General features: G+C 38.4%; 1 protein-coding gene across 1 annotated transcript in view; it reads right to left on the reverse strand.

The window, feature by feature from the left end:
* The window catches only part of LOC110843505, a 93,225-nt gene that overhangs the window by 24,090 nt on the left and 50,628 nt on the right, over positions 1-18,507 (reverse strand). Inside the window, exons 6-7 of the mRNA XM_035847605.1 lie at positions 1,974-2,112; positions 1,856-1,878 (exon numbers count right to left, since the gene is read on the reverse strand). Coding sequence (XP_035703498.1) covers positions 1,856-1,878; positions 1,974-2,112 — 162 coding nt within the window. The remainder of the gene's footprint in view (positions 1-1,855; positions 1,879-1,973; positions 2,113-18,507) is intronic.

Raw genomic sequence — 18,507 nt, forward strand, 5'->3', positions numbered from 1 at the left:
AGGAAGGATGAGATCAATTGTTGTTCATTCCATGGCTCAACAATAATAATGAAGTGACTTTGCGATTGTACATAAACAACGGCTTGCTCTCGTTTATTGTCTCCATTTCACTAGAGATCACATTTCGGGAACAGAAATGTGAAATCAAAGTTGCAATAAATAAATATGGCAGACGTATTAAAATCAGATGAGGTAGAACAATATGGAAAACAAATAAACCACGCTCTGAAAGGACGCCAACATTTTGTCAACAAGATTGTATTGTACTTTTACATACGTTGTACGTACGTAAACACGTTCCTCTCCTGCTCCTCTATTGATGCTCTTTCTCTTCGGGTGGGGAAATTACCAGAGCAATTCTAATAAATTCTACTTGAAAATACGCAGGTTTTCAAAATACCAAAGCCAAGGAAAGTGGTGCGTAGGAATTTCTCTCAAACCAACAACACGAATGAAATGTATTATTAATTGCCGTTGAGGGTGAATTCTGAAAGGCTCGTGCGACTCAATGGGAAGGAGAGCTGAGCTAAAACCTTACTTGTTAAAATGTGCTCCCTTATCTTTGAGCTTGAGCTGGATAAATGGGGTGAAAGTGAAGCTTTCCTGGACCGAATCCTCTCTCCTTTCGTCGTTGTAAATACTGCATACATATGTACAAACTGCTCCGTGGATGGCATCTGCTTTTATTCTGCCTACCTCGTCAACCGTTATAAATTGACTGACTCAATAAGAAACAAGCTCGTAGCACATAACTTTTACCTTGTTTATAGAATCCAACATTGTTTTTTTCTTGTCGTTGAATCAACGGGATTTCTATAAGATTTCTACAATAAAAGATGTTCAGACTACCACATGGAGAACGCGAGGAGGAGAGAAAGCACACAAAAAAGGTTTACTTATTATTTTTGCCCTGCTTTTCGACCATTTCCAGTGCAGCAGGGACACTTATGTGGACACTTAAACTGGTTATTTATGAACTCGTGAACTTGTGTGCGGATTTCAAAAGTAATTGGAGTGCAGATGCAGTTGAGAAAATATGAGGGGCCAAATGACTGAAAGCACATTAATCTCTGAGGGAAGAAAAGTTGAGATAAAAATTAACGACCTGACTTTTGTTTGCTGCTCAGTGTGAGACATGAGCACGGGAAGTAAAATTTGGAGAAAGCGGCAGCACCGCGTTTATCTTCTCGCCAGTCCAACAAAGTGGCTAATTAGTAGTCCTCTCACGGAAAAATTATTAAATTATACTCTTGAATTCCGTCCAAACACCGTGAAAGAGTTGAGCTTTGACAGAGGAGTTTTCTATGCAAATCATACTCTGGCTCACTCGTCGGAGAGTCAGCCACCGCACTCTCACCTTTCTCCCTGCCACCACCACAGGCAAAACACTTGACGGAAAGAGACCCACTCTTGTATTTCCCTGTAGCAAACCCCAACCAAAATTCGCCTTTTCCAGACTGGCCTAGTTAACTGAAATTTTCCGTCTGCATGTTCTACAAGTTATCTCCTATTTGATATTATTAAACTTGGTCTGCAATGTACACAATTTTTCAGGTTTAATAGAATTGAGTAAAGTACAGGCTATGCAGAATAACTTGAGCATCTTCAATAAACACACTTATAACGGAACTGGACATAAGCATCATTTGACCTTTGAACTTCCACTGCTACACTAAGTATGCACATATACGTAAGAGGCACATCTTGATAGATAAGTGGTTATGAAAATAAGACTCCTGACTTCTCGCCGCATTGTTATACAAAACTTGCATCTGACTTATTCTCACGTTTGCATATGCAATTGTGGTGAGCATAATTTAGAAAACAGGTTACAATTAATTATGAGTCAAATTACCTGGCATTCGTACTCTCCGGCATCTAGAAAACAAAGAAACAAAATACGTCAAGCTTATTTTGCACATTTCATGTCTTTATTATTTTGTCAAATTTTTTATGAATTTCGACGTATGTACCTCTTCGTTGGGTGTACCTAATTACCAAACTCCACTCGTCAGACCCATCATGGTGGATAATTTGAAAGCGATCGTCTGTCGTGTACACCGTTCTTCCTGTGGTTAGGATGTGCCAATCTCTTCTTCTTATCCAGGACACCTACATACATCAAATTACAAAACTGCATTAGCCAAACAAAAATGAAATCCATACATTATTTTCTCTACGTATGTATGTATTTACATAAGTACAGAAGATCACTGAGATGCGTACAAGATTATCCTTAAGCTAAAGGAAGTCGAAGAATGGAGAAAGGACAAAAACTATATTTGCATATCTTCCAAAAACTGCGTTGAAAGTCGCTTGGGGAGAATGTCTGCACAGGTAATAAAATAGTGTCAACGTGCATACCATTATATTAATGCTAACGATATCCCTGCATACACGCACACCATCAATTTCTCACCACCACCTTCCGCAAATTCCAAACATGGTGCTCATGGAGGCGAAGAGTCGGAGATGGAGCTAAGCCCCTCGGGCAATAACAGCAATCTGATGAATCAGGAGATGCTCTTAAAATGCACGGAGGAGTGAAAGTGAAAGTGTACTGGATAAAACGGTGGAGTTTTAAACTGTTCTTTTATCTTCAGCGGAGACACTCCTCTGTTGCGACCTGCGTGAGTGCACATTTTACTGGAAAGTGCATGCATGGAATAAGCGAATTCCCATTATTATCCTTATCCAAGCCAACTTTCCAATTCTTCCTCCGGGCTTCGCCATGCGGATTGAATCACGAAGAAAAATATTCCAGACTTTGTATCATCGGTTTCAAGTTTTGTCGAGTCATTTTGTGGCCAATTCGTAAGGAAAATGGATGTGTCCCAATGCTTCATTATTGAGGAAATACCTTCCTAATGGACGCTATTTCAAACTGTGTTATCTGTCAACCGAAAAAGTACACAACAGTCGCAGGGATGTTGAAAATGCAGTTGGCTCTGTGTTAGCTTGCAACGGTTAGTCGTCATAAAAAGCAGTTGGCTCAAAATATCGTCACATCAGTGATTCAGTGCAAACTCTTTGCATTATTACATCCGTCCGTGCATCCCTAATAGCCACGTAGAATGCAGTACATACTGATACCTTTATGCATAAATATGTGAAATGATGTCGCTGCGTTGTGCTTTCTACGACTACATTGTGCTGCATAATCTCTCGACAAGCTTTAAATAACAAATCCTCCAACCAGTCATAAAATCTATCCTACGGTTAATAGGATTATGCGAACCGTTCCACCAAAATCTCAAATTCCGCGTATATTTATGTACATATATGTACATACTTAATCGTGTTGTTCCTCGCTTTTAGTTTTGGGGATGCTCAATGCTGGAAGTGATTGGAAGTGGGCAAAGCTCATAACGTTTGTACATTCCATCGTGATGTACAATTCAGGTTACACATGTTTGTAATTATGAGAGGGAGGCATTTAAATTTTGTGGAGCAAGGCTTAAAATCATTAGCAGTAGTCCAAAAAATGGCTGTGTATTGTGAGGTCCAAGTGTTTAAGTATAGATTCATACTTACTAATCTGAAAGCCACGAATTCAAAGGGAATACAATATCTGGATCTAAATGCTAATAAACAACCAACAATTTCCCTCTTCTCATCTCAAAATGTTGACGCATTTCAAGTTCTGGGTAAAATTTATGCAAAATTCGAAAACAGAAATACGCCAGAAAGAACATCTGGATTATTTTTACACCGAGCAGATCGAGTGACACGACAAAGCGGCATCAGTTAAAGATTTGTATGCAAAAGGTTACGCTCCGTTTCAACCTGTCAGCTTTACGTCTTGGTCGAAGCCAACAACTTGGGCGGTTAATAAGTTTCGTAGGAGATCTTTGTGCACAGACATGATCATGACAGTTCATTTTGTTCTCAGCCAATTCTTGACATAATCTTTTGTGGCATCTCAGATTTTATTTGCAACAGCAGTTTTGTTTTGACAAAGACAAACATGCCAAACCCATGTCTCGTTTAGTGATGCCTACGCAATCTCACCTGCGCCGCAACAAAAAGATCTACTCAGTCAGTTTCAAATGAGAGGAACCTACGTACTTCTTATGAACTTTGTGGGTATGAAGTTGATAATACGCTACCCACGCAATTGTACAAACAGGGCAAACTAATTTTAACGAGTGCATTTTTAAGAAATCCCAAGTTGCATAAAGCAATTCTCTATATTTCTGTACGGGCCTGAAGAAAGTTAGAGATTTTTTCCGGTTTATCTTGTACTTTCATTCTGATGGAGAAGCCGTGGCATCAAAATCAAATTATCTCGGCTTAGTAAGTTGAGCTTCTTAAAAATTTCATACACGACGGAACACATTCGTTGTACAAATTTTGATGGGATAACTCGAGATAACCCGCAGACAGAGGAGGAGGCAATCCTCCAAGGAAATTCAGTGTAAACCATATCCATCATTTCTGCTGCTGCAACTCGTTATCTTGAACTACTTTACTTTCTCCACCTCTACGTCCAAAAAATAAAAACTCGAATGTCCTCGCCCTCTTTTCTTTTCTACCACTTTAAATCAAGGAAAGAGTTCAAAAGGCCATAAACAAAGTCCGGCGGTGGGTACTCAGTGGAGATGAGGTCATCGTACCGGCTTACTTGCAAACGCCACACAGTCCTAGAAGCTACAGGCACACGACACAGCCGCATATTTCCGATGTCACACAACCATATAGCAGAGAAGTGAATTGCTATTCACATAATTTGCCAGGAGAGCCTTATCCAAAATCATCCTTGTCACCAACCAGTCGTCTAGTTTGGAGCTGCCAGGAACGACGACCGTTCTTTCAAACTCAACCAACCAGCCTCACAGAAAAGTAACAACATTTAAACTTCCATTACGGGAGGCAGGCAGCAGACGTCATTTCTTATACGTACTCCAAAGCCATAGGAGGAAGACGACGTAGACCTGGACTGGAGATGGAATGAAATCATCCCTCATTACATGTGGTCATATATCAACGTAGATATGTTGTTTAGTCGAGAGATCAAAACATGAGATAACCACCACCACGGCTGGATTGGACCAAGCTTCTCCATACATACATAAACCCCACTGACCTGAATTCGTCCTCTCTCTCGGCGTTCACTCAGGAGAAAGTGAAATGGAGTGAGCAAAGTTCGTTTGCTTTACACACGGCAATGAGGGGAAGATGAAGAAGGATCATGTGACCGATGTCGTCTTGAGTTACCTTGCATTGACCTTCGTCACCTACGTAACGTACTTGGTTCGTCCCATGAGTATGCGATCCTAACTGAAGTTTTAATTATTTTATTTTGTTACCTAATCCACCAACATGACCAGGTGCATATGTACAACAGGACATGATTGAAATGCCATAATTATACGAGAAAATGAATTTCTGCTCCTTCTCACATTTGAGGCCTTGAAATAGACAAATAGAAAACATCTCAATTCCAGAGACATCGTGGTTTGTAATCATAGCGGAAGACGCAAATTTCTTCATCAAGGAGGTTGTTGCGACATCTCATCTGCACGTATTTCTTGATGTGCATACATATTTGTTCATCTCTCGTACCACTTTTCCAGACATATTTATAATAAACTCATCTCAAAAGTCTCTCAAAACTACTATCATCCTCTCAATGCACGCTACGGGGTAAAACCTCAAACCATATCAAACAAGATCACTTTAAGAGTTTGACGTAAATCGTTTATGTTCTTAAAATTTGGTCTTGTCTAGAATTTTAGTTATGGTCTACCACTTGCTGTCATCAAGTCAGAGAGATGTGTGCAAGCTTAATAATACTTACTAGGATTTCATTTGCAAGGGGTTGTTAGTTATACAAATTGGGGCAAAATTAGACTTGCGAAGACTCTTATCCAGTGTAGATCTTGATAACTTTCGTTATGAATTTATACATCCATGTTTTATGATTTTGTTGTGCTCAAAATATAGTTTTCTTCAAGCCCACGAACGAGGATACTGCAGTAATATGTATGTAATACTCTGGCAATGAAAATATAAAAAAATACTCTCGCTCAAATGTTGTACGAGTCTGATCTATAGAAGGTACATACTCACAAAGTAAAGGTTTGATCTTCTCTTCAAAATGATATAATAAACATTTCTTTAAGAAATACAGACCAAATATATGTTCATGTGCAGATATGTACTTCCCTCTCGTTTTATCAGACGATGGTACGCATACATTTCTCGGCTTGACTACCACAGGTAAGTAGAAGACTTGAACCTACCCACGCACCCATCACAGCACCAAATTTTCATGCAAATATGTATAACGATTATTGTTTTTTTTTTTCTTTCTGGAAAAGACGTACATGAACGTACATGTAGTGAAGAACAGATACATAGGATTGGAAGGTTGGAGATCCCATGCATTCCCTTAGCTTAACATTTTAAATGTGAGCAAAGTTGAGAGCATTGTAGGTTGTACAACCTGAAAATAATTCGGAGAGAGAATGGGTTGTGATGTGTAATTCACATGTAAATTGCTAGTTTATTTCGGGAAACACATGCAGGTCGGTTAGTTGTTTGGTACATATCTTCTCGCGTGCTGGTAGTTAGTTGGTGAGCTGAGACATCTTTTTGTCGTTACAAATGATGTAGAGTTGTACCAAATTCTAGGCTCGAGAAGCATTTTCTTTAAAGTGGATCGCCACCACTCCTGCTTCCCTCGGTGTTGTAAATGACTCACTCTGGATCTCTGAATCTCTCCCAGGCCACTCAACACAAGCACAACGACCAAATAAATCAACAAGACTTAATTGCAATTGTCGTAGTTTGTTAGCAGAGTCAAAAGTTAAGTAATGATCTGCATACGTGTAAACACCCTTGTGCTACAGTGTTTCGGCACGGCTTTTAACTTGCGATGAGTAATCTGTCCAGAGTCGCTTGCGGCGCCAAAGATACCATAAAGCTCGCAATTTGCATTTGCAAACTATTCATGCATATATGACAGATATTTTGGGTCAAGTTAAAAATCAATTTAAATTTTTGTACATTCTACAGATGGATTAGAAAAGCATGACTTTCACATTTGGACCTTTAGTCAGAACGAAAAGTGTGTAAATCGATGCGCCATTGTTCAAATCATTTTTGAATTCCTAGTATTTCAAAACTCATTATGAATTTTCTCGATACCGAATTTTCCAAATTTGATGTTTCCCCACTAGACGAGAGCATAACAATAAAATAAAACAGAAATATTATTTTTAAATGATGGGGAATATTTTGCACAGTGGCACACCGTACGAGTCCCGCAAACTCAGCGAGTGAAAGCAGCTTATATAATGCAAATTCTCGAAATGTGGGAGCCGAGCCTGGGAGGCAAACATTTTAATATGCATGAGAGCATTTCGAGGAATCATTTCCACCACGATGATGATAATGATCATTGCTTGTGATGGACAAATTAAGAAATGCAACATGATTTTACTTCTCTCACCAAGATTTGCTCTCCTGCCTTTCACCACCAACGTTAAATACTCCCAAGTTTCACTCTAATTCCTTCGCTATGTGTCCGCGTATGTGCATATGCAGTGTGTGCGATATCCGTTAACTTGAAACTTTTGACCCAATTTTTCCATTGTATAAAGATATATGCATGAGAAAGTACGATTTAAAGTATACGTATAACACTGAACACATCATTTCGGGTCATTTACTATGATAATTTTTGTGATTATTATGAGCATTATGAAGATGCACTCTCCAGCCCACCAACAGTGTTGGCAGAGCAATGTCAAAAGAAATATGAACAACTGGGCTGGAGAAGGAGGAAAGTTTTGTTTTTAATAGCACGACATAGCATTAAATTAATGAATAATATTAGCAAAACCAGTGCAAAAGTAGGGTGTAGGAATTGCAATTTTACTTTATGATCTTTTCTCCTTTATAAAATTATTTACAAAGAGAGCCAACGAGCTTTCACGGATAGGGAACGCATTTTATGACTATTATCATCATCTGCAAGAGGATGAATATCCTGCTGCAGGATATTTATCATTGTGCTTACTTGCATATCATGCATTATTCCAGTCCTCGCATTTTATAGAGACAAACACATGACCATAAAATTCTAAAGAAAACGTCCGTCACATTTTTTCCCTTTTTAAATGAAGTTGTGCTTTGTTATGAAATAAGTCAATTGAATGAAAAGATTCAAAATCTTTCCATCCATTTATATGTATTCCATCCCTCGAAATATACGAGTCCATATATACGGCCGAGCTTTTTTGCGAAGATCAAACTATCCTAAAATGAATAGACTGAGGAATCCTTTCTTCGTTAGCTTTCAAGACGTGCTTGCAAAATGTAAAATAGAAGCTAAGCTGGGGAAGAGTGATATTTAATGAATATTAATGAGCCACGTATAAGACAAATTCTGTTTTTTGTATCCGTCGTCTTCCTCAGCGTTTCCTTAGCTGCCCATGTTTTCAAATTTTACTTTACTGTTACATACTTTCTTTTACTTCGTTATCCCTCTCGCTCTGCTTTTTGGTCCCTTTTTTGATATTGGGCGGATTAGCTCCACCGTTTGTTTGTTCATGTTTTTCCCCTCAACGCAGCTTGATAGACGGCCATTTAATTTTTCGAACTGCAGATGGAAATATACAATTTTGCAGCGGAATTTTGTCATTTGAAAAAGTATGCACGCTCTCGGAGGAAATCCTTTTGCAAAATAATAATGCACAACGCAGTACATCTTCTGCTTCTCAGAAAGTAAGAGGAGGAAGGAAACCTGGTGATTTGCTTGTAAAACTTTTTCCATTACAAGGAAAGTTCGTTATAGAGCTGGAAGAAGGCCAGGTTAACTAATTTGGGAAGAAAACGAGGAAGACTAAATGTGGGGGATGTTATTAGTCCAAGACCAATTTGTCATTGTTTCCCGTTATTCATTAATTAATTAAATTATTCAGTCAAAGCGATGTTTAACCATGATAATAATAGTAAAAATATTGAGCAACTGGTTTTGGCTGAGCAGTGCAATTGTTCGCATTGGCTTTGAAAGTTTTGAACCGCAGTTCACATTATTCCTTAAAGATTATGTAGTTTAATATTAAAACTAAACTTGGTGTATACTTTAATGAGCGTATTAGTTAACTAAAGATAGAGTCCATTCTAATCTTGGCTAATAATAAGCAAAAATGTTCCCGTGAATGAAATTCTCAGTATCGCAACTCACGAACACATACAATTATGCAAATACATATATATGTACACATATGGATATGCATATCCACTTGGAAATACCTCCACCGACAATCATGTTGTTTTATTACTTATTTTCTTAAGTCATTCTATTTGAATACACGTCCAAGTAATTTTCTTAGAATTCACACAACAAAGGGAGCAACCAAAGTTGATCACTGTAAGCCCCTGAATATAATAAACATTAAACCACATAATGGTTACTTAATGAACGTTCAGAATTTCACAGAGCTGACTTGAGGAATTCTAAACCATGAAGGTTTCATACACACATTGCGATCCATCCATCCATCCAACACAACAACTTCAGAGCACTTTTACGGCTCAACGCTGAAGCTGAGGAAACCATAATTCTTTAGGTGAATTTATTCACTTTCTTCAACTGTAGCTTTACTCGTGTGGTTAGCGTGGGCTTACTTTATGTTCTCCCGTCTTTTGAAACGGTTGGTTTGGAGAAAATCCCAAGTCAAGCCAACTCAACCTACTTACAGATATTTACTTGTGCCGTTCTTACAACAGGATGGACGAACGAAAGAAACTTTAGCTGACGACGTCAACGGTGGTTTTGTGGTTGGTTTGTGAAGGTATGCTCATGGTATCCTTGCCAAAAATGAGACTTGAGACAAGATTAAAGAATGACAAGAATAAAAATTCTAAGCCATTACCGTCGACGACTAAAGACTTTTTGCAAATGAGTCTATATGTAAAACTCACTCGCATGCACAGTTCCCTGATTATCGATTCCTGCTACATTCCTGCCAGCTATACTTTGTAATACATCATAAAATTCTCATATCGTTTTTCCGCTCGGAGTATAATTCCTGGACTTCGTCAAGATTCTCTCATCATGAAATGCTGGCTTTAAAATTTCGCGATATGGTGAACGTGACATTATTTACGGACGACGCCTTAACGAGGGAAATCAATTTGTACTATGAATCAAGCCAAACACTCAATTAATAAACATCACTAAACACAGGTAAGGTCTTCCGGGCTGAAGCAATCTCAAGATCACAATTCTTGAAATTTTCCCCCTCAATCACTATGATTTGATTTTAAAATGGTGCTCGAGCTACAAAATCGCTAGCTTTATATAAAAAGAGAGTCCGTCAAATTTAAACAATTTCCACAACATACACGACTTTTCCGGTTTGAATTTTCTAGGTTCACGATAAGAGTAAAGTTAAAAAAGCAATTTCCTGTTTATTGCATGAGGATAGGACGAAAACAATTATATTAAGAATAGAATTTAGACTGAAATATCTCAAAAAATACATTTTTAGTCGAGGCTCGTGCACCCGTCGTGTCTGCCTGTCCATTCGCGATTTCTTTTAATATCAAGGTACTTGATATTCTTACCAGAGGTACCAAACAGGGTGACCCATACTGCTTTTTGAAATTTGTTAGAAAAAGGTAAAATATTTGGTTTTGGAAATGCTTGTTTGTGCAGGGGGATATGTATCTTACTATTTATAGCAAGACTTTCTCGAACTTAATAAAGTCTGAACTTATCTGATCAGAGATTTTTAACCGAAGTTTTCAAATAAGGAAAGAGCTAGAAATTTTAATACTTTTAACTATGAGTCGTTCATAATCCTACGATTAGTGCGTATGTATGTATATAAATCCATGCAGTATTATCTCGAGATGGATGTATGCTTATCGTTAGATTCGATTAGACCCAATGTTTTATAACAAATAACGATTTATTTAAGAAAACCATTTGCATTCTCCCAACTTAATGCTCAATTATTCCAAGAAGTACTCCAGAATTCTGTTCCTGTGACAGTCATTCTCGAATAGCAAAACAATTGTTCTGTATTTCATCGTACCCAACTCTTCACTTCCAGAAAAAAACTGGAAGCTGCGACTCTATCAACCATCAGCTAAAAAAGCATCGCACAAAATAATAGCCTGGCATGCACAAACTTTGCATAGCACTTTGTGCTTTCCTGATGTATTCAAGCTGACTTTGATTTCTTAAGTGACTCTAAGATTTGTAAACAAGCAACACATTTTCCTTGCCGAGTTCGACTTTTAACGGTTTCTTTCTTGTCTCAATCTTCACTCGGAAACGAAATGTCCCATGCGATCTGTCAACCAAAAGTAAGCGAACACATAACAACGTTCCTGTCACCAAAACCCCATTGAAAGAGAGAAATCTTGTTCCTACTACGCACGCATATCCACTTTCGTCTACATACCATCTTCCTCCTCCTCAAGTTCGTGGACCAAAAAGAAGAAGGAGGCAATTGCATTTGTTTCTCAGTGATCTACTTTGGGCCGGGTAATGTGATGGCGTAAGTGGGCTAGAGCCACGGTAGAGCAGAAGGCATGGATGGAGGAACGGAGTCTGAATACATAAATTTATCTGTTGAGAGGTGACTTGCTTAAAAAAGCAAAACCCTGACAAAAGGGAGACATAAATAAATATGTCAACTGGATAGTGGGACAATGCAGTCAGACATTGAGTAAATTCCGGAAATCAGAATTGCATGCACCAAACGCAATCAAGCCCTCTCCTCCTCAGCAGACTTATCTCTTGGCCTGATAAATTAACTCGCGAATTCGCATTCATGGCTGGACGGGCAATTTATTTTTTTGCTATGAACAGATTTTCTATTTTGCAAAGATTCATTAAAAGCCCATAGCAGCAACATCGTACTAACGAAGTGGCATCTGACAAATTACTTTACAGCGATGTGGACAATAATATTTCGACTGTAAAAATCAAAGCTACTTTAATCACTAACAAAATAAAAGTAAATATATATAGGTACACGCATGAGACGTATGACACGTGTCGATCCGCTGCAAGGTCAGTGGTCCCCTGACCCTTATATTGTCAAAATGTGTGAGAACGAGAACTTCCTCCGTTTGTCAAAGTTGAACCCGTCCAAGTATTACAAATATTCATCCACAAACATATCGAGTGTTTGCTTCAACCACAGCACTCGTATAACTTTTTGCCCTGTGTACGCATACACCGTTTCGAATCAGTTTCACAAGTTTTATTTGAAATTTCAATTTCCTCATCCGCATCCGCATCTCATATCCAACGTCCCACATACATATTCTTATCCGTACGGGAACAGTCTATCGATTTATTTGCGGTTAGCTCACAGAAGTTTCCACTCCTCTGAGCAACAAAACATTTTAAAAGTCACAAGACAAGATCAACTTATCTTTCTACTTTAGTCTTGCCAATCTCTTCACTCTCCAACATCACAGGTCTCCTCCTGCAGTGCAAGTAGCGTTGATGTTGCCCAAGTTCTTTGTTATCTCGTGTGTTATGTGTATGTTTGACATTCACATTCATTGCAAAAACTCATCCATTTTCTTTATATAGCAAAAACGGGACCAGGAAGGAACAAAGAAGTTAGGGGAGAAAATGGAGAGGAGAAAGTAGTAGTAGTGGGGCAACGAGGTAAAGTGGATTAAGCTTTCTGGAAGAACGAACCCTTGGAAATTTCGGTATCAAGAGGCGAGCATTATGATAATGGATGATGTCATATCTTGTAATACTCATGGTTCTTTTAAAAATAAATTCAGAGATAAATACACCAGCAGCCTGCACAATCTTACCCTTGGAATTTCATAAAAAAAGTTGTAGTTGACTTCAAACAAACGAACTAACAAAGCAATAATAAACTTTCCTGTGTACTAATTGCCGGAAACATCAAAAAATCAGAACATGTGTGATACTAGACAACAGAAGAACGGCTATTGTTCAACCGGAAATATAACTCGAAACAATTTCACGAGTGAAAAAATTAAGCCGGGGAACATTACACGGACGGCAAATACATGTGTAGATAGATGAGCTGCAGACAGACGCTTTTCTACCAATGAATCATCAACGACACGGCACATAAATCATGATCTTGTTACACAAAATATTTCAGTACTCATTGACAACTGTGACAGTCGTCAATATTGAATTGACGACAATTCAAAATAAAATCCGGCAGTCAACACTAAATTAGCGGCTTCGCATCACGGACAGGAAGTTTTAAACAGATGTTAAATAATATTAATAATAACTTTCCATTGAACAAATTACTATACAGTCATTAGAAGTACCGAATTTGTTGTGGTCCACGCCGATCCGTCGTGACTCATGCCTTTTGGCATCACAATCACGGTTCTGAGCTGGAAATTTGCGTAACGCCGAGTGGTTTGATTAAGAAGTAACAAGTATTCTATAGCAAAATTTGAGATGATTTTCATAGCTCACAAACCAGCTGGAACTGAACCACATGATACATTGATGGTGGTCTTAATCGGATGTAATTAGCTAATTCGCAAACCAACCCACAATGGGAAAATCATTTGTTTTCATGATTTGAAATGCAAATTAGGATGCGTGACTCTTTGCCAAGAGATAACTTGTTCACACAGTGGAAGGCTAGTCGTCTCTTATCTCCCCTACCCACAAACCTGGATGTTTTGATGACTAGGGTACAACAACTCAATTTTGGAGGAAATGGCGAAACTATGCAATCATTTCTGCAAATTCCAAGAATCATCTCATCACGAGGCGTGTGTTGTGGTTCGCTTTGTACGTATATCGTCTGTGCCAAATTAAAGAGGGCAACTACTTATATGATGTGACTCTGTCATTACGTATGCATGCACGGTGTATGTACATACAGATAGAGAGACTGTTGTTGTTGGACGTAGATCTTCCGTTGGATTTCCTTTCATCCTTCCCAGAAGCAGGACATCAGAGAATTAATACATGTACACTGCTGCACAACATTTGTAACGGAATAATTAAAGCTAACCGCTAAGTAGAGGAGGGAGGAGGAGGAGGAGGAGGAGGAGAGGAGATCGGATTAGTCAAGTGGTGTGGTAGAAGTAGTTAGTGGCGGAATAAATAAAATTATTTTAAGCCTGCTTTTGTACGTACAGTGTCGGACAGATCTCTACGTCCACATAGTCGCGTCAATTTCATTTTCAAATTGTCACTGAACTACTGAACCAATTTTCATCATTGATATATCTAATTCTCACAAATTTAACGTAATTTCATAAAACATATGAGTTATTTCTGAAAATTCTGGGAAAACTGAGAATCATAGTGCAGAGCGAGAGAGGATGAAATTTGAGCGGACAAAAGTCTACGTCCACTTCACTTTAATTGTCAACAACAAAAATCTCTCCAATTTATAAAATCAGGTAACTTAATAAATCTATCAATAACATATGCCGCATTAATTTTTAAATAATTTTCTTCCAGAAAAATATGATGGCGTCGACACGCAAGGAAATTCCTATCGCTATTCGAGATCTTGTCATTCAGGACTGGAAGGGTGGACAAAAAGGGGGGCTGTCGCAGAGACAAATAGGGACCAAGTATAAATTAGCAAGGACAACCATCCAGACAATCATTAAGAACTTTAGAGCTAATGGTTCAGTCCAAAACAAGGTCAGAAGTGGTCGAAAACCGATTTTGGCTCACCGAGAAGTACGCCACGTGCTCAACAAAGTCAACGTTACACCCTCACTTAGTGCTCCAAAGCTATCTACCGAGATCAAGGAGATGTTCGACAAACAAGTTAGTCCTAGGACCATCCAAAGAACACTGAACAAGGGAAATTTGAAATCCCACAGAGCAGTCCGGAAGCCTCTTATTGTACCGAGGAATGCAACCAAACGAGTGAAGTTTGCCAGAGACCACATTTCCAAGCCACAAACATTCTGGGACAGTATTTTATGGACTGACGAGTCAAAGTTCAATGTCTTTGGGTCAGATGGGCGTCGTAGAGTGTGGAGATATCCAAAAGAAGCATTGAATCCAAAAAATCTCAACCCCACAGTTAAGCACGGCGGCGGGTCGGTAATGGTGTGGGGATGCATGGCTTCAAGTGGGGCAGGAAAAATGGAATTTGTTGACGGAATTATGGACCAATACAAGTACCAGGGAATACTTGACCGTAATATCCAGGAATCTGTTCGAAAACTTGGACTTGGACGACGATTTGTCTTCCAACAAGACAACGATCCGAAACACTCTGCCAAGTCCACCATGGAATACTTCAAGAAAAAAAAATTTCGAAGCTAGAATGGCCTCCCCAATCTCCAGACTTGAATCCCATTTAGCATCTGTGGGACCACATTGAAAGAGAAATAAGAAAACAATCTTTTTCAGGAATTCCGGGCCTAAAATCCAGAATTCTTGAAGTTTGGGAAACCATTTCTGAAGATGTGACCAAGAATTTGGTAAACTCTATGACTCGACGCCTTGAATCCGTCCTTAAAGCGAACGGAGGCCCAACCAAATATTAAAAATTAATTGTTATAACATTCCTTATAAATTACAGTTTTTTTTTGTATGTTTTCTCTGACTGGACGTTGACTTTTGTCCATCCAATTGTTTTCATTTTGAATTAAAATACATCTCTGGCCTAAAATAAATTTTTTAGCGGAAAACTAATAATGTGCTATGAAATTACGTTAAATTTGTGAGAATTTGATATATCAATGATGAAAATTGGTTCAGTAGTTCAGTGACAATTTGAAAATGAAATTGACGCAACTATGTGGACGTAGACATCTGTCCGACACTGTAACTCCTTCGCTTGCTCCCACCGCTGCTCAACTGTTTGCATGCAAAAAGGATTTCCGACAACGTTTGCCCATCCTAATAATTCCTGTCCTACTTCCTTCTTCTGCTCTTGAAAATTTGGTAATTTAATATTGCAACAACTCTAGCGAAATTGAGCTGGGTGGGAACATTGCTACCAAAGCACCGAGTTAGACCTCACTCTTCACTCTTCTTCCACCAAGTACTCGACGCCTCAGAAGAAAGTTGTTATTACATGCAAACTTTTAATTGCTCCGTTTCAAGTGTGTGAATCTCAGACCACTAAATTAATAATAATTAAATGTGGGACGATATCACAGGACGATATCACCACCATCATGTGTGTCAGTCAATATGCTTGTATTTATTTGCATGCATGCACAAATTTCCCTAACCTTTCTCAACCATTTTGATTCACGCCCTGCAATTGACTTTTGAAGCAGTCATGAATTTCTGTAATTAACTTAGGGTTATAACACAGGTCAGCTAATAATTTAACTATAATATGCTCCATAAATGCATTTCTGAGCAATTGAGTATGCACTTTATAAAATTATTACGTAATAAAATAACACTTTATAAAATTATTAGTACGTAATACGAAAGGTCGATAACTTTCAAGGTTGATTTGGTTAATTACATATTTGCACTCCGTGTTTCTTGTGTGCAATACTTTGCTGACTTGAAGGGTATGAATGGTTTCCTTTCTAAGCATGATTGTACATTACTCGTAAATATGTTCTTGCAATTTATTGATGAATAAATTTGGAATGGCATTTCCCTTTTGAAACTGCGTTTATAATAAATACGATTAATTCGTATTTCTATTTGAATTTATGAGAGACAATGCACGTTAAAGTTTTCAATTAGCACACACGGTCGAATTATTAAAGCAATGAGCTTCCAGAGCCCTACTGAAGCGGAAGAATAAAACGAAGGACGGATTGTGCAGCCAGGGCAGTCGAATAAAATGTGAGCCATAATGAACTTGGTGTCGTAAACTCCAACTCTGCCCTTGTTTTAATGGGGCTGTTCACTTTCAATTGGAAAAGGTTAGAGTCAGTCATCTCAAAGGCTCAAGAAAAGTGTGAATCCTCTCCGACTTTCTCTTGAGTAAATTGAAACAAAGAAGAAAAATGTGCCCTTTGTGATCACGCACGAATTTCTGACTAAAGTAAATTCTGATTACATTATATATCTCAATTTAGTACAAAGTCATGAAACTTTTCAGCTGACATCTCTTCCAGCAGTTTTCAATTATTATTGGTTGCGCATAAAATAGAAAAGTAATAATTGTGCTCTAACTTTCCAAAACGAATGAGAATGTAAAATATTCAATAATTCATTACTCGTGGATATTTATGGCTCAAACTTCAACCATTAAAAGGTTAGCTGCACAAATGAACTGCAACCATTTTAAGTCTGGATGACGAATCTCATATTTACTTAGGGTGAAACTGCCAGCAGATTTGTTTTGTTCTGAATCCATGCATGCATAACAGTCGATAGTAAATCCTCAACTCATAAATTGGGTACAACAACTGAATGAGATTAAATCACACACGTTTAGTAAACAGCCAGAAATGTGCATTACAAACTTTTCCATTGGTAAAACCCAACTTATGTAACTAACGAATGCAATTCCCTGCAAGTCAAACAAATCTCCGTCTTGAAATACGAGCAAGACTTGTAAATACTTTTTGGCTCTGCATGATGCCATACTTTCTCTCTCACGTGAACCTCAATTTCTACACCAACAAAGAGCGGAACCTGTTCATTATATTTTATTTTCTGTCCACTAAATCTAAATGGTGCGCGAGGAGAGGGTTTAAAAATTGGAGTGCTCAACGAAGGACGCCCAATTACCTCTTCACTCACGTACTTTCTCCTCATTTAACACCTGATGACAATACTTCGTGACGGAAAATGCTGCACTGCTCTGTACAACATCCTATTAAAATAAAAATACGAGTCACAAGAAGATTACGCGTCGCATTACTTATTATACGAGATGTTTACGGTTATAGCATAATCATGGTTGCATGTAAAACTCCCCTCCTCATCTCTCGCTGGCTAAGCTCAAACTTTAGAAATAGCAATAATCACACGCTTTTATCTCTAATAAGCTGTTATGCAGGACGCACTTGTGATAATAGTGCGTGGTTGCGGAGGGAGGAAAGTAAACACTTGAAGTAAAATCCAACAAGTCAGTTACACAGTCAATCTCGGCACATTCCAGTCAGTCAGTGGGGAAAGTTGGCATCGGACTTTCGTATTAAAGGCATCATGACACGCACAAACGATTCAAAAATCCTAGCCTCATCTCACTCCGACTTTATCCTCGCCTTTCTTTTCTTCCTCCTTGAGCAATTTAGTGCAATAAGCAGTGCAATGAATACCGTGTTGAGAAGTGCACATCGAGGGGGTGTTTGTAAGTAAATAATGATTTTCCAACCTAAGCGGAAAGCATTATGATTTCTAAAATCTGAAGAAATGGCTACTTAACGCGAGTGCGTATGTACATAGGATTGAAGAGAGAAAAACTTTTAGTCTGATTGCTGTAGAGGCTTGAATTCATATGCATTTGAACAGTGCACTCTTTCTTTCGATGCATTGCATGCTTAGCTGTCGAGTTAGTCGGAAAGGTTTATTTTAGAATTGTGAAAGGGTGACATGATAATGATATTATTTTCATG

This window comes from Folsomia candida, unplaced genomic scaffold (genome assembly GCF_002217175.1).
Source record: "Folsomia candida strain VU population unplaced genomic scaffold, ASM221717v1 Fcan01_Sc002, whole genome shotgun sequence".
NCBI classification, from domain to species: Eukaryota; Metazoa; Arthropoda; class Collembola; order Entomobryomorpha; family Isotomidae; genus Folsomia; species Folsomia candida.